We start from the raw sequence: 18,533 nt of genomic DNA on the forward strand, positions 1-18,533 counted from the left end.
GGCTGACTTGCACAAAAGTATCTAAATAGTCACACACACACATTACTGCACGCCGGCTGAGCAGCAGAACTGCGTGAACACTCCAACTGCAGCATGTGCACGGCAATGTGATTTAATTTAGTTCAGAGTGAAAGAGGGTTAAGTCAAATGACTGCACATATGCCATGGGCTAGGAGCTCACAAAGATGCTCAGCTAACACATGGGAACTTGTTAAAGCTAGAGTAACTTGATTACGTAGCTTTCAGTGAATTCAATTCACACATCTCCTATTATGAAATAAAAGTGTCCCATTTTATTTTTGCTCAAGTAAAAACTATTTCAACATGCAGCAAACTGCTTTCTTTTGATGGAAATATGTGCATGTTTTAAAGACATGTAACAACACAAAACACACTATCCAAAAGACACAGTTACTATTTGCCTCCTAATCTGAAATTCTACAGCCAGATAAAAAAACCTAGAAAACTAGACTGACTTGTTTCAAAATATCACTCTATATTATTTACTTTTAATATAGTATTTTGTCCACTAAGTTTCATTTTGCCTATTCAGTATACCTGCAGTCATATTAGTGGTGACCACTTGTTAACGTATGATGAGATGTTGCAAGGAGATTAATTAAATAGCCCAAAGAGCATCAAGGGAGCAAACAACTGCAGAGATATTAAAGAAAAAATTTCTAAAATGTGAGTATTAAAAAAATAAAGATTTTAATGCTTTTATTATGTGTTGGGTTTGGTTTTTTCACTATTTTGATAGCAGACTGTGTTTTCAGAATAAATGTTCCAGTTTTCAATCAGAGTGCGATTGCACATTTGGATAAAAAAGATGCATGCAACAAATCATAGAAGATTTTTGAGAGACTTGCCATACAAGATGAAAATGTCCTTCAAAGTCCTTCAGCAAGACCTTTTTTATTTTCTAAAGGAAAATGTTAATGCTTTATTTTCTCAAGAAAGATACTATATAATCTATTTAGTAAACCTTATGCACTTGCAACTTGTATAGAAAAAGATACACGTTCCTGTACATGTTCCCATATCCAGTGTATTATTCGCTGAGAGAGAGAACTGCACAATGTTGGGTGGATTAGGTTCCCCCCAAAACACATAACAAGTAGCACTTTCAACTCATCACAGAGATCCTCAGCTGTAACCTATTAACATGCATGAGAACTTCAGTCTGAAAGGCTCATGCACGAACTGACAGTGCATTAGGGTACTCTTATCTCATTTTTTCAGACTTGTAAACTGTATTTCATCTGATTTCAATTTTTCAAGATATATAGCAATGAAGAATAGGTGTGTCACTGTAACAAGGTAAAGTTTAGCAGTTACTCATTTTCAAATATTCTAGTACCATTATTGCTGGCATGAAGATATGAAGATCCTGAATTAAAACAAATAGTGATGAGACAGTTTATAAATATGATAAATAGTTTATACAAGAATAACTCATTAACTTCAAAGAATATTGGGACAAATAGTATGAAGCTATAACTCTATTAATGTAAAAGGCAGACTTTCCATGAATTAATATGTTTTAAATGTTGATCCTTTTATTGCCATCTCTTATTTAAAAATATGATTCATTCCCTTCTCCTTCACTTCCCAACTATCTCTTTGGCAAATCTCGATGTACACCCATAGCACTCCACAGAATAGGTATTTTTCTGTACAGATATTAAAACATTTGCTATTCAGAAGTGCCCTCAATAAAATACTTTTACTTTTTTTTTTTTTTTTTTTAATAAGCCCTGAATTTGGGCATAAAACTCTTGAAATTCTCTTGGCATCAAATGAAGCATTTTTGTTGCAAAATATTGGTCTTTTTCCCCATTGGCTAATAAGTATACTTTCTAATAAATCATAATAAATTATTTTAGAAGACTGGCACATGTGTAGTATCAAATCTTACAAACTCATTAAAAATACTCTAAACAAAGCAGTCACGGTAAGAATGTGTTACAGACCGTACAAGCCAGTCTTCAAGTTAGTACTCTTTCCCATCTACTGGGGCTTATTTTAATGGGGTATACACTGTAATTTAACAACATAATCACACTGCATATTCACGGTATACTAACTCTCTTTCTGCACTGCAAAAGACTTTGCAGATGCAGCAACCATTTTATAAATCACATTGTAGAAAACAGACTGCTCTTTTTTGTTCATTGTGTTACACTCTTCTCCTTCCCTCAAACCCTTCATTCTCATACAGTGCAGGTACTGTCTCTGGGGTAAACAGCACTATGATCAAGGTGACTATTTTTAGATCTCAGAGACAGCATTCTTTCCCACCTCTAGATGTTGTGCCCTGATTCACATGATCAGCAAATCAGTACATTACTACTGACTTTTGAGACTTTTCAATCTTGTCTTAAACAACTTTAAACTTGTGTCACCATGAGGTAAGACAAAACAAATACCACTTCCCTAAATGTTTTATCTTTGACATAACCATCTTATTCAGAAAGATTTGCAAGAGGTAATTAAAGTACCTTGCTGAGTAACAAAACTTAGAGTCAATACAGTGAGAAGTGACTCAAATAAGATGTAGATCCGAAGACACACAAAAAAACCCAAACCCACTCAGATCTTCCCCATTTTTCTTTTACAGTTCTAATTAGAAATCTTTTAAAAGGTCAAAAAAATTGCATGCACAGAATTCACCAATTAAGAGAAAAATCCTTAAAAAACTCATTTGAATAAACAGTAAAAGAGTGGGGGAAGAAGGGCGAAATTATTATATAAAGTAAATAAGGCATGGTCCACAGCCTTACTGTGTGATTCTATGTTTACAGCATCCTACAGTATCTTGTGGCCTCTTGATTGTTCTGGCTTAAATATCATCAATAAAAGCACATACTACATTATTGCTTTTTTATATAAAATCATCCATTGTAATTTATTGTACCTTAGCATAAGTTTGTCATGCATATCAAGAAACATATGGAAAGTTATAAGAAAAACTTTATTCATCTGATCTTATTGAAAATTAAACTATTGAAAGCTAAAAACCCAAGTGAGGTGTGTTCAGATTCACAGACCATTGCCATACATCTGGATTAAATCTGAAGTAAAGATTTAATGATTTTTATTTAGACCTTAGCTGAATTATGAATTTCAGTTGAGTTCAGATAAAATTCAGCATTTTTCACACCAAATGACTGAGTTCCTTTTTAAATTTTACACCCAAGACTTACACTTTATTGGACGAGAACTGATGATGGAAAGTAAGCAGAATATTTCCGTACAATTGAGAAGAAAATCCAGAGGCTACTCTGTTTTCTCTTTCTTACAATAAATGTTGATAGGTCACAAACAATTTTAAACTAACAAATTCACGTTTCAGTTTCCATATTCTTTTATTATTTCACCCTTTTTCTGCTCAAGTGTTTTAGTAAAGGGAAATTATTCTGGGAAAAGCTATAACTAAATTAAGGCCACATAAAATAATTTACTCCAGAAAATGGTTGAGTTATCTCATTACTCGATTATATCGTAGTATAGAGTTGCAATGCCTCAGGATTAAAAGATAGGCAGAGGGAACGTTTCATATTCCTTTTCTATCAAGAGCACTACAGGTAATCCACCCATTTGCTAAAATAAATAGGATTTATAAAAATTCAAATGCACCGTATCCGCACTCATCTTTACTAAGCACTCGGATGCTCCTATTCATGAATGTATCACTGTATTATTGGAGTCTCCCTGCTGCTCCATGCATACACATTTATGATTTATGTTCTTTACCTAAATCAAATTACACTACAACAACTGGAAAATTCTACAAAGAATTTCACTATCAGGAAATAAAGAAGAAAGACCAAAGAAAGTATCAAAAACCAGATGGAAGTAAAATAAGAGGTCTCAGAAAACTTGTACTGCATGAAATAAGCAAGATCATTAGTACAATTTTTATGAACTAAACATTGTTTTATATTCATCAAGGAAAAGGTATATTTTCACCTCATGTTACCTAGCACACAGTAAACAATTCAAAGTAAAAATCCCAGTGACAGAAAAACAGCTAGAGAGAGACAAGTAGGACAAGACAAACTATGAGAGAGTAAGACAATATTCGTTTTAGTTATCTAAATGAATAGCCTATGCTGTATGGCACGTATAGTTAAGTGGAGCCTTCACAAAGCAACTTAGACCCTCTATTTGGGAGCTTATAGACTGAGCTATGCCTTTAGGTACTTTCATGAGTGCACAGAAGTTACAAATTATCCTGTCTTCAGCAAGCTTTTACTTACTTTTATCGTACATTAACTACCACAAGGCAAATGCAAAGATTTATTCCTGAGGAAGACACGTGAGGAGAGTTTTAACTCCAATAAATTAAATGCAAACACTAGATTAAAAGAAAAAAATGTTAAAACTAAGTATCTTGGAAGGAAGTAAATAATAAAGAAAATATAAGGAACTAGAAAATTATTTTAAGAAAAAAAATATCACTAAAAGAAACCACTGCTGATGGTAATTAAATGACTATTCTAACAGCCTTCAAGCAATATCTTTGCTAAGTGACAGCTCAAAAAGGAGAGAACATGACACTACTTCTGCATTTGGGGTTTTTCTGTACTAGCTATACACTTAGAATTTAGCCCAGTGTTTCTGCATCAGAATGCTTTTAATTGTACATTTATTAGCATGATAAGTTGCCGAATAACAATTTGTGGCAGCTCATACTTCATTATAAGATATACAGCATTTCAAGCAGGTTACAATAAATGCTGTTATTACAATGACTTTGGTTTCATGTCATTGGTATAATAAACCATCTGTCCAGAAATCTCAATTTAATTAACTCTATTGTGTCTATGCATAAATACTGCATTAAATAAGTATTATTTCCCATACACTTAAAAAATAACATATTAGCCTATTTTCATTACACCCCTTCCACAAAGATGCTAAACATTTAAATGCCCAAAGAAACATATAGTATATTTCTAAGGTTTCGTATTCACAGAGACAAGCTAGAAGAAGAAAAGTAGCCCAAGTAAACACTGTTAGAAGATCAGATTTCCTATTATATTTTAATATATTTTTTCAAATTTACTGTCTACAGGCTTAAGCTTCTTTACAAAGTATCCCGTGTTACAATATCTGACAAAGAAACACCTCAAACATTCAGAGTTATTTATTGTAACATTTACCAAAAGCTTGATTAAAATAGAACATATAGAATACCTTGCATCATCTAAAGGTATTGGGCAAAAATCACCATCTAGATTTTGAACCAAATGGTGCCACCTGTGTAAGAATTTAGTGTATCTCTTGTTTGTTTTGGATGAACCAATGTCTAAAACGTGGCCCCAGTATCACATCTGGATCTTTCAGCAACACTTAAATTAAGGGAATTACCTCTTTGTTTCTCTAAATGGGTAAACCATCGGCTGTCACCTAGAGATGATAAACAGAAAGTCAGCATGTTGCTCACCAATAAAGTAGTTGTTTCCTAATGCAAGCATTTCTTCAGAAAGAACAAGTCCACCCAGTGCCTGGAGGAGAGTGACACTTCTGCCATCAATAAGTGAACACTGTTTAAATCCAGTGGTTGTGACCTTCCATAGCAGGATAAGAGAAGCAGTAGCATCTTGCCTTATTCTAGGAAAAGAAATGGTAAGAATATTTACACTGAGAGAAATTGGTGTTAATAGTAAGTACATCACTGCAGAACAAACGCTTACCAACAAAGAAGGAAAACTTAAATGTAGCAAGTATGGATTCAGGAAAAGGCCTGAAGGCTTTAGCATGTCCACAAAAATAAAAAATGCCTCAATAGTAAGATTTGCATAATAGTATATGTAATAGCAGATTTAATCATACAGAGTCTCAATATTGAAGGACCCAATCTTAGTGCCCAAGAAGAGTTTTAAGTAAACGTTACATAATAGTAAAGCATCCTTATTCAGCCTTTGTACTTATGCCTTTTTGAATAGTACCTCCGTTCTACATCTACAATGCCATCATTTTCTGCAGCTGAAGTACATCCAGCCCTCTTGTTTACCAACGAACATTCAATGTTCGTTCAATCCAGGGAGATGGATCCTGGTAGAAATCCTCATTTGTTTGACATACCAGATCGAAGGTTCAGAACAGTTTATTCTTGTAAATCAAATGAGTCATGTAATGCTCCCAAGGTCACTGAGTCCACAGTGTCTTCCTGAATATTGACAGATTGGGTAAAGTAGTATCTAACAACTGCATATATACTGTTGGCTCCACTAGGGAGCACTGTATCTATGTCAGTGTTTCTTTCCTCTCAGGATAATTTTTTCCCTACTGACCTCCATAAAGAAAAAATAATAACCTGTCATGTTTCTGGCAAGTTCCCAAATATTTGCATTAATTTTCTCTGAAGGAATCCCAAATGAGTTTGAATGATCTTCCAAAAATTCAAACACAACTGCATCCAACTGCCGAAAACTGATAATTCTCTCCTGCTGAAAACAGGCGTCCAAATACCCGGAAATTAAGTTATGTTCCACAATTTCCTGTACTGAAATTGTTTCAATCCTGCTAAAAACATAAGGCAGTTTCTGCCTTGTCACTTCTTATTTGAGTTCAAAACAAGCAATGCAAAGTTTTGCAATCATGTTTGACACAAGTTGAAAAAATGTTGCAACTAGACATCATAAGAAGCAAATTTTTAATAGTATTTTGAGTCCTTTTTAAGAATAACCCCCATCGCTACCCCCAAAGCTGACCATCTCACTTTTAGAACAGGATAGCAACTAGTTTCACAGTTGAGGTCACACCTGACAATCGAAACAAAATAAAATTATTAAACTGAAATTCTTTTCCTTTCATAGATAGCCATTGAACCAGAGATGTTACTTGGGCCTTTAATACAGGAAATACCATGAAATAAAGATAGATAGATAGATAGATATTGAACTGCATTAATCTACCCAGATTCAAAACACCACTAAAGATATGTAGTGTAAAAAATGACCAAAAATGACTGTGTACTCTGCTAGCTCCTTTAAAATGGGGTCCCTCCATCAAGGGTCTTAAATACAGCTGTAGAATCCACAAACGCCAGTTTATTCCTGATTTCAAGAAAAGACAGTTGTTTGCTTACAGATTCCAGCCAGCCAGAGCATCCACAATCACAGATCTCTTCCTGACTTAGGCTTAATGCTCATGAATGAGCATGATTCAAATTCCCGTGGGAAGAGTAGGACAGCTCCCACATTTAACAGTTACTGCTCCAAACTGTCTGCAGCTTGTCTGCTTGCATCAGTTTGGTTTTTTTCCTGCGAGCATGGCCTTTTTTAACTGAAAGCTGGGATTTGGAAAGATAAGATGACAGTATGAGAAAAGTAGGCTATTTTTGGAAAATCTAAGTCTAAAATTGCAGTAAAGCTGTGAGCCAGAGAACTACGTTGGCAGATTTCTATTTGAAACAAAATTTCCAATAAGAAAATGCCTCATCCCAGCTGACAGAATCAGATCTTTCTAGGAACTTAGGCTCTGTTAATTAAAAGTAACAAAGCAAGTATTTATTCAAAAAAGCATGAGTGTGAAAAGTGAATAACACAGAATAAATTCAGATTTTTGAGAAATGTAGTTTGTAGGACATACACAAAGATTTCACAGCTGATGATGACACCCAAAGCAACAATCCAGAAATCAAATACAAATCACAAAATACCTACATTTATATAGTCAACAATAACACTTTTTACCAGCAAGTGCATCTTGAGATTAAAGGGGGAAAAGAAGTGTTCGCTGCATGAAGGAGAAAGGAAATGTTCTCTCTTCTCCAAACTGACATCTTCAACATGTCTGCCCTAATTTCTAATGCATTCTGACAGCCCAGAGACAGTTTACATGCTTACATCTTCTAAAACATTAAAAACATGGGAAAAATTATACCAAGCAAAGCGCTGTCATGGCACTGCTAGATGGCTGAAGTCTCTGTGAAATTCTTTCATATACTTTTAGCCATTTGACAAATCTGCCTGTCTGAAAAACTGTTGTCTAAAATATCCAGGCAAATAAAAATAAAAGCATTTTTATATTTCTTAACATATGACAAATATTCTTACTTTATTGATGTATTCTGTGGAACTTCAAAGGAGGCAAGCCGACCTCCAGCAGAGGTATTGGAACTTGCATTTCCACAAGCCACATCTGGGGTTATCTGAAAATAAAAATAGTTTTATTTAACACCAAACCAGAAAATCTGACCAAAGAAAACATGAAAGAATTTCTAAAAAATAACACTAATAGTCCAGCAGTCATCTTTTAAAAATCATCAGGATGGACCAAAACATTCACCAAAACATTTATGCTATCAACAAACATTTTGAAAATTCACATAACCATCCTTCTAGGCTTTTCTTTTAACAAAAACTTCCTGCACATAAGTGTGAACTTCTAAAGGCATCTTCCTTTAAAAGTGATCATGTTTAGAAAAAGGTGAATAGGCTTCTGGTCTTTTAAAATAATAAATAAACTCTAAAATTTGCCTCATCCAAGAAACATTGCATCATTAATTTAAGTGATCTTAGAGGATTTATAACAGCAAATACTGATATTGTCTTTCTACTATATTGAAATATGTTTTTTTTCCAAACACAGATTACTTTAAAAAAATACTCTCCCGCTTGCCCATTACTATTCTTTCCAAGTAAAAGTTGCTAGGACAAACAGTGCTTTCAGATGGAAAAAAATTATAAGCACAGTTGAGAGTGAAAGGGTGTATTTGCCAAACCTGTGATGCCTAGTAGGAATAGAAATCAGTTACTGTATTAACTAGATCAAGACACCATACAGGATACCATACAATACAGAGGAATCACAGACAGACTAGTGAATTATTCATATCTTGTAAAGTAGTAATTTCATAAAGGCAGTCTGAAAAACATTAGCGTTTCCAATGATACCTTTATTTCAACTAAGTAATATTTTATGTGGCATAATTGAGTCTTTCTATCGACTACATTAACATCATCAGTAGTTTTAATTAAGTAGTTCTCAGGTATCTTCATCAGCTTGCCTATGAAATATCACACTGTAAAAAAAAAATACAGTCAGTTTCATCTTCAAATTGCTAGGCAGATTTTGCAATGTTATTTTTTCAGTCATCTAGAATACGTGTGCAACCTTTTTACGTCAGCCTTACTGGAAAGTGAAAATGCAACCTGACACACTTCTGTGAATTAATCGTCCATCAAAGGAAAAAGCCAGAATCTAATTCATAAATTAGAGTAAAATTGAAATTCATCTTTTAAATGTTACTATGAAACACCTGTGAAAACATGAACAACAGAAGTCCAGAATATGATGCAAGTAATAATTTTTAGCAGACTCAAAGTTGATTTTGACTCAGGCAAGACAAATACTAAGTATTCACATTTTCCAGAAATGTCTAGATTACTAGATTCATTGTTGAATTCTCTAGCACATCTAATATGAATACACGTAGTTTATGAAAATAAAGTGAGATGCAATTTTATTGTATTTTTTCATATAAATTTTGAAAAAATATAATATATCCATTACAGTTTTTCAATCTTGGAAGTCAAAATTATGAAGCTAACATTCAAAGCACGATGAATTCAGAATTAGTCTGGCTAACACGATTCCTTTTATATTTGCCAACATTTAAAATTTCATTTTCTTTGACAATCAATATGCCTACTGGAACAAAGGGAACAAAAGAAATCAACATCTCTATTCTCACACAGTCTTATACTACGTCTAAAAATAGACTCACTTTTAAAGTATTTATATAGTTTTACAAATTCATGCATCTATTACCTTGGAACACAAGGGGGAAAAAAATGTCATTTAAGCATTTCATTTACCTTACTATTCAATATTAGAAGATTGCAAAGTAAAGGGTATTGATGTCTTTGAAACTAGAATTAAAAATGGCAAAAAATTAAAGAATCAAGGGCTGAACAAAGCAGCTGCATAACAAGAGCAGAGGTTTAACTTTGTGAAAATTGAAAAAAACAGACCAGAAAGACTTTGGTTTGCAAACACATCAGAATTAAGGATTACTCAGCATGATAAGCACCTGTAGGAAATATTTCAATGGTAATCAGAAGAGCAAAAGGCAAAATGCAGGATTTTGACTCTTCTATTAACAGACCTGTAATGTTTGATGTCTTTCTCTGTCTAGGAACTCCATTTGTAATTGGTCCTGACTTCATGCTCTACAAATCTGATAAAATAATCATCTAAACCAGTAGGACACTAAAAACAGGATTTTGCAACAGCTGAAGTTGGATTATTTTTTTTTTTATATATTAAAAAACCTGGTACTTGGATCAGACAAAAACCACAGGAAGAAGCAGCAGCTCTGGTAATGAACAAAAAATGGTTCCAGCAGTGTCCTATTTCAGACAAATGCTATGGAGGCAAAAATTACATCTTTGACACCCAAATTAGGAAACAAATTACACAGTTTTTCCACAGCTGTGGGAAATTTAAATAAAGAGTTTTAAGTATGCCTCTTTCCCATCTTAACAGAGCTCTCTGCAAAACTGAAAGATTGAAGAATGAGGGCAAAGAAGACCAATACATTACAATAAGAAAGAACACTCAGAAGATGAAAACAATCTGTTATTCTCGCTCTCAAAAAAAAAAAAAAAAAAAAAAAAAGCTGCTAGAACTGGTAGGAGATATTTAAAACAGAACTTACTGGAAAATATACTTCAATGATTTTTAGAAGGTAAAACAAAGAGCACTCCCATCCTAATTCTCTTTAAAATTTAAAAAGTGAAATGGCTAAAGAAAAAATAGAAACAGAGCATCTAAAGTCATTTAAAGACAATCTCAGAAAAACTGCAATGACATCAAACTCTTCCAAAACTCTCCTGAAGCATTCAATAGCACAGAACCTGTAAGCCAGCAAGGAAGCTCCTTGGGGAACAGACTTACAGATGCAACACTAATGATGCAGCTACTTTAAAAATAGTCACCAAAGAAAACAAAATCTTCATGCACCTGCCAGAGCCTAAAGTATGTTTAGGAGCTGCTTACAAAGATAAGCTCCTACATCAGCACAGAATATATTGAAGAGCTGCTCTTCAATATATTACTCAGAGTTTAAAATGCTTAAATATAAAATTGCTGATAGGAAATACAGAATTCCTGTTTACATACATGTTCCATAAGTTTACGTCAAAATCATGTTCTTGGTTTTTCTAAAAGAGAACATAATATATAAAAACTACATTTCTGCTTCAAATGTTTTAACAGTGTTAACTTTCCGACTCTTTACATGGGTGAAAGAAGAGCATCATTTGAGAAAGCAAGAGTGAAATCTCCAGACGAGTACCTATTCCTACAATCTCTACCTGGACCTTAACAAGACAGCAGTGACTTGGCTAGAAGATTACCTTACCAGGCCATAGGAGTAGTATAGATGAGATTGCAAAGGAAATCAGATGGGGTACCTAAGCAGAGAACAACAGACTGTTCTTCCATAATACAACTTTTCTGAAAAAATTAAATAGTGTGAATAGTACAGATACTCTCCTGCCTTACGCACCAACCAGAATAATGAGATATAGACTTAATTCAACAAGTGCTGAAATACATACATAAATCCCAAGGCAATATTTTTACATAAGTGCCTTTATTACTTTGATAAATTAAGTGTTCTAGCCTTTAATTCAATGAGGCTAAGAAAAGTAACAAACAGACTCTAAGTCTACATTTATGGTAGGATACATATACGCAGCCTCTCACTACTGAAAGTAGTTCTCTGAAGATATCTGTCATATATGAAATTTCACAGTATGTTTCTTGGAAAGCTGACCAGATATTTGTAATTCTACAAGGCCTTATCAACACGGGCAGACCAATCCTGAACAGTGCAAAATATGGCCATTCTGCTACTATGATACATATTTGCATTTCTTTTTGATCTCAACCCCCTGAATTTAAAGAATTACAGAAGGCTTTTACTTCTTACAAAACATGCCACAGTTTCTTCAAACTTAAAAGTGGTCTGTAAGTGGAATGACCAAATTCACATTAGCCTTAGCAATTCCTCACTACCCTATTAACAAGGTATTAATGAATAGTTCTGAAAACTAGCAGATACTTCCAAACACTGGAAGAGGCTGCCCAGGTATCTTATGGACTCTCCATCCTTGGAGGTATTTAAGACTCAACTGAACACAGTTCTGAGCAACCCACTCTAGTTGACCCCGCTTTGAGCAAGAGCGTTGGACTAGACAATGTCTAGAGGTACCTTCCAACCTCACCTACACTGTGATTCTGTGACTAAAAAAATCACCCCATGAGCCAGTTGCCTACGTCTTTCCTGTAAATTACCATTATAACTTCAGTGACATCACGGCTTTCACAAAACTCCACTCCAACGTAAAATGAGTGCTTCATTTTGAAAATATCCCCAAACATTACACAAATAAGAATGTGCACATGTGTGTGCACACTCACACGCACACAGAGACACCTGTGTATTTTTAATTGACACTTTCCTCCTATGCTAGCCCTGAAGGTTCTCTTTGGTTAATCTCTTGTCTTTCCATCTCAAAAAGCTGTTCTCCTGTTCTTACCTCCTAATGGGGCAACAAAGAAATCTGCACAGTCTTGTAGCCAAAGTAAAGTGGGGCAAATTAGTCTGGAATTGGAATACACAAATGTACACATCATTTCCACACATCATTCTTGAACTAAATAAAAGAGATTAATGCAAACTCATCTTACAGAAAAGATTAGTACTTAAAAGAAAAAACTATACTTAAAAGAAAAAACTATACAAAAATATATTTGGAAAAAAGTATGAAAATTAGCTCTTTGAGAAAAACAAGGTGATGTTCTGGGGTGGTCTCCCATGAAAATTGACATGGTCAGTAAGATAGGTAACCTTTTGTTTCTTCAGTAGGACAGAAACTGTCACGATGAATGCATTATGAGGAATGCTCTTGCAAATGCTAACTCTTTTAAATCTTCGAAGGGATTACATATTAACTTTCAATTCAATAAAGCAAGTTTCATAATGTGCAGTTTTGCCTTTTCTGAACATATAACTACTTTTCCATCAGGATAAGGCCTGCAGGATTTCTTCTTTTCCAATCCTCTAAGGGTAGCAAGAGGTATCTCTTATTTTCTAAGAAATACAACATGTTTGTCGCCTTCCTTATGCAAGGGAAAAATAATATGCGAGAGAAATAAAACAGGGTAGATCCTGACTATAAGATCTTGAACAGCTATCTGCAAAGAATTAAAAAGGGAAAAGAGAAATAGGAAAATAAAAGGCAATGTAAGAGAACCGTAAGAGGGGGGTCAGTTACTATCTTCTTGTCGTCATGATGCCAAGCAATGAACCAGGGCTGTTTCTGGCACAGAAATCCCATTCAGACAGAACAAAATTATAAAAGAAAGAAAAGCAGTTCCTTTGCCCTGCAGCATGGAAAAACTACTGCTCCTGAAAATCTGGTGTCACACATAGCTTAGCGTCCACGCGAGTGTATTTGTTTCTACCCTCTGAGTTTCATATGGGACAATGCTTGAAAGAAAACCAGAACAGAAAGAAAATAAAAGCTTACCTCTAATGTATCTCACCAGTGGGAGAGAAAAGAAAAAGTGTTTAGAGTAGGAGTAGTGCCTCTCTGAAGAACACCAAAAAAAGACTGACAGACTGCATCCAAAAACAGTATCAAATGAAGAAGGCTTCCCAGTTATTGTTGCACTGAAATGTAGTGTAAGGAAGGCTGCATATCCACCCAGAGAATCCTATCGCTAGCAGTTCATGTTTTTTTGCTCATCTGGGCAAAAGCCACTTAGTAGAATTAGCAATCACTGCCAAGAGGATCCAGTGCATTCTGATGCATGGCAATCCTCTAGATAACACTATTAAAACTTCATATTTCTGTCACAGGTTAACAATGTCAACATTACACCAAGAGGTAGATGCTTCAGCAAGTACAATAGGTTATCTTACAGAATGACACTTTCTCAGATAGATTACCTGGGTAATCATATTAGCCAGATGCCTTCTTGTCTCAAGCTGGCCACCAAAATCAATGTCAACTTAATAAAATCTGACAATCAGTCTGTACTGGTTTTGGCTGGGATAGAGTTAATTTTCTTCACAGTAGCTTGCACAGTGCTATGTTTTGGATTTGTGATGAAAACAGTGTTGATAACAGGGATGTTTTAGTTATTGCTGAACAGTGCTTACACAGCATCAAGGCCTTTTCTGCTTCTCAGACTGCGATGCCAGCAAGTAGGCTGGGGGTGCACAACAAGTTTGGGGGGACACAGTGGGACAGCTGACCCCAACTGACCAAAAGGACACACCATACCATATGATGCCATGCTCAGCAATAAAACTCGGGGGTGGGGGGTGGAAGTTGGCCAGGGCTCCTGTTGCTCAGAGACTGGCTGGGCATTGGTCAGTTCATGAGCAATTGGGGTTTTTTGCATTACTCGTTTTTCTTTGTTGTGTTTGGATTTTTTCTTTGTTTTCTTTTTCTCCCTTTTTTTAATTATCAAACTGTCTTTATCTCAATCCATGAGTTTTCGCAATTTTACCCTTCCAATTCTCTCCCCCATCCCACTGGGTGGGGGAGTGAGCAAGTAGCTGTGTGGGGATTAGCTGCCTACCCCCTGATTAAACCAGAACACATTCAATAAATTTTACTTCCTTGAAAAAATAATTGTAATTTCTTATTCCAGAGTGTATGGAGCTGTTCTGAATAATAAAGGTAATCATTGTGGAAAAAAGCTCATTGAGCAAAAATTCCACATAGTCAAATCTTTACATGCAGCATATGAGCTCAGGTCACTGGGGAGTAAGCTAGGACGTCAACTTCAACCAAAGTCTGTCAAGTCAGCCATAGATACTTCTACACGAAAACATTGAAAAGCAGTAAACACATCAGGCGGGGTTTTTTTTGCTCAGACTCGCAAAGACATCAAGACGGGATGATTCCTGAAGGAGTAGTTAACAATCCAGATAATTTTTAAAGACAGCACTGGATAACCAAAAGTCCTGAGCCCACCCACCAATATAGATTCAGACGAGCAGGGCTTCAGTATCTGTACGTAACTGCACTCACTAGAATGTTCTATAGGGTATTTCTGTCCTTAAAGGTGATACGAGAGTTTTGATTTTAGGAAAGCTAGTATTTATGACTATCCATTAAACAACATCTAGCAATGGAACACACTAAACTAAGGTTTGTGTGAACTTCACATAAGTTTTGTTTGAGCATATTGAGCTTTTAGAGATGTTTTGTTTTGTGTTTTGAAAATAAATATAATAAATCACCTATCCAGAGATGCTTACACCAAGTTGTCCATCAGAATGGTGTTTGTACAGAAAGTTCCACACACAAATATGGTAGAGGAGAGATTTAGTCAAGTTACAGATTTATCCTAGAAGAAAGTTCAGATTATTCTAGCAAAACCTATGTTTCCTTCAGTCTTCTTATTTGTTTGTATGATATCTTTTTCTAAAAGGAAAAGAAAAGTAATGGAGGTTTCCAAAACAAATCTTATATACAAGTATAAGAAGAGGTGTCCTAAGTCAAACCAAAAGTATACATATTCCGGTACTTTAACTCCAACAGCAATCATAAGAGGGAATGCCAAGAAAATTGGATAAGAAAAGGGTAAGCATATTTCGTCCAGCTTCCACCCATTTCCATGTCAAAGATTCTCCTAAGCTGTCATTTCTAAGGATGGCGTTTCTATGTATTTAGCAACCTCAAATGCATCTCTCCTCCATGATTCTGTTCAGCCTCCTTCTGCAGCCATAGCATACTTTGGCAAAAAATGCATGAACATTTAGCAATACATAAAGCTGTCAAAGATGCAAAGGTCTCTGCTTCAAGCAGAATTATTCCTTAAGCATATTCCATTGCTGCAGAGCAGGAGCACCCTCTTTCAGGATTTTCCACCTGACCCAGCCATAGTCCTTTAAAAGGCTTATAATTTACTGACTAAGAATACATGTAAAACAAATGCTGTCCCCATTGCAAGGGGATTTACAAGTTTATTGTAGCCTCTAATCACTAGTTCCAAAAGCTTGAATCTGAGCAGTAGTATTGCAATATAAATAAAAGGTTAAACTACGACTCACATGCTTAGCATTCTAATTCCTGGCTGCGCACCTGGCAAATCACTTTACTGCTCTGTGCTTCAGTGTCTTCATCTATAAAACATGAATAATACTGCTAATTTCCTTTGAAAAAAAATTTGAGAGCTATTAAGGAAAAGTAATATATAAGAGCACGGCACTGCTATTCCTACAGTTGATTATGTACACAGAAACCTTTGTTGGATCTGTTAGTTGAGTAGGATTAATGAGATGGTTTCTTTTTTTTTCTATTATTGGCTAATCTATATCTTTTCTACACTGTAACACAAAAGAGCATTGAACTGGGGAAATGTAGATTGCTAGTTGTATCTCTCTTGCAAGTGGAACAAGTTAGTTGCCCAAAGTAGGAAAAAAGTTCTCTTTCAACAGCCGAGCACAAAGATTAATTCCTATTATACTAAAGAAACCAACAGACAAGAATATTTTTCTCTCAGTGATGTGTGTTTGTAGCCCTTCACCTGCATATCAGGAAAATACTAATTTCTTATAGCAAGAGCACTCTAAGAAATGAAACTGTATCCAAAGACATCTGTATGTTGTCTACTGGTGCAGACATTACCAAGAAGGTTCAGTCAAGCAAGCACTGCCAAGTATATCCCTAGTATCTAAAGAATATAGAAAAAATGTCCAACCGTAACCATACATCATGCCTCTCAGACAGTTTACTTCTCTCAGGTGTTCATTTTTTGAGTTCCCAAAACTTCCTGAAAAAGCTTCCACGGAAACTTCATCCTTGCAAGATAGTGAGAGCTTTCATTGGGAGAGATTCTGGCAAAATTTCTCTCTGAGCATGCAGACAAAAGAGTACGAAGAACATTAGTTCACTTGTAGTATCAGTATAGAATAATGTGAAAAACAGGCTGACTTGGAAGATTTTAAAAAAACCAAACAAACCAACAACATAATAATAGAAGCCTTTGTTGCCTCTGAATCTTAAGGGAGATCAAAACAGTAGATTTTTGCAATCCAAAACCTACAGTTGCTTCATTTTTTTTTTTTCCTTTTAAGAGGGCAAGAAAGGATCAAGCTTTGCAAAGCTTTTAAAGCTATGAGGAAAGGTAGTATTTTCCTGCTTAACACTTTACTCTTGAAGCATCCACCAAAGAGGCTTTGGAACACAGACCTTCAGGCAAATCAACTCTCTTTAGTTTAATATAGATCAGAGACAATGTCTTGAATCAGCAACTGAAATCTCTTTCTTTTGGATAAGTATCTCTCTCACTGTGAATTCCAAAGAACAGAAGGTCATTATGCTACACTAGAAAGACTGTGAAAAATACAAGACCCATAACAATATATTAAAAACGTATAAACACAAGTACTTTCATAATAGCGTAACAAGTAATTTCCATGTTAGTGTTAATAATGTAATCACAACTGATAACCTATATTTCTCAGGTAACAGAAGACACGCAGGACGGTGCATTTCAGTTATTAAAATACCCACTTGTGAATGATCTGTTTGGCCGAAATGCTTAGTGAATCTACCTAAAATGCAAACCAGGCAAAAATGTTACTTATACAATACCAGACCACAGATTGAGGAAGACACAGGAGGGAAATCTGCTACAGAGAAGTGCATGCCCTTAATTGATCAGAACATATGGAGCACCCATGCAGAGATGACACTGCATTCAAACTAAGTAATAAAAGCAGATCATTGTTTGTTTCTGCTTCAGTGCTCTCTCCAAACTCCATACTTGGTGCCTGACATATGTTCTACTGTAAAATAATAGATGTGGGAGATGGAATTCCAAGAAATAAAGCTCTGTTCTCCAGACTTTGCCCACCAGAACTCCCCCTGAAATGGGATACAGCCCTGTAACTACTTGTACCGCAGATACAATCTGAGAGTCATAACACATCAAACATATATTTTGCATAGATTGATTTTACTTTCAAAAATTGATTTAAATACGTTACAGTAAAAACATGAACAAATTTGTTTGGGCTAGCAAAGAATGAGGAAAAATATCATTTTTCCAGGAGTAAACTCATGTCTGTTCACTTTCTCATTATGCAGTGTGTGAAAACACCTCAGAAGAATCACACTCCTTGAAACATTTCAGAAACAGATACAGCTGACATTTTACCTATTTCTTCCTGAATAAACTCAAATGAAATTACTGTTTCTAGAATGCATTTTTCATTAAGAAAAAGATGTCACAAAGATTTTAATTCTTTGCCTATTGAAATTATATTTCTCCACCAACAAGCTTCATTACCTGTACTGCTTGGTACTAAGATGATCCAAACAAAACCAAAAAAAAAAGGCACTACCATTACCCCCAAAACAGATGCTCACTTCTATGGCAGACTGTTCTTTGGGATGCATTTGCACATACGTAATATTATTATAGGCGGGTGATTTCTGGATCGGGTTAGAGACTTGCAGTACCAACTGCTGTAGGAATAGCAT

General features: G+C 35.2%; 1 protein-coding gene across 1 annotated transcript in view; it reads right to left on the bottom strand.

Moving 5' to 3' along the window:
- Nucleotides 1–18,533, bottom strand: part of DNER (delta/notch like EGF repeat containing) — a 136,001-nt gene that overhangs the window by 61,787 nt on the left and 55,681 nt on the right. The window contains exons 3-4 of the mRNA XM_059822600.1: nucleotides 8,070–8,164; nucleotides 5,453–5,619 (exon numbers count right to left, since the gene is read on the bottom strand). Of these exons, the coding sequence (XP_059678583.1) occupies nucleotides 5,453–5,619; nucleotides 8,070–8,164 (262 nt within the window). The remainder of the gene's footprint in view (nucleotides 1–5,452; nucleotides 5,620–8,069; nucleotides 8,165–18,533) is intronic.

The sequence above is a fragment of the Gavia stellata genome, chromosome 11 (assembly GCF_030936135.1).
Source record: "Gavia stellata isolate bGavSte3 chromosome 11, bGavSte3.hap2, whole genome shotgun sequence".
Classification (NCBI taxonomy): Eukaryota; Metazoa; Chordata; class Aves; order Gaviiformes; family Gaviidae; genus Gavia; species Gavia stellata.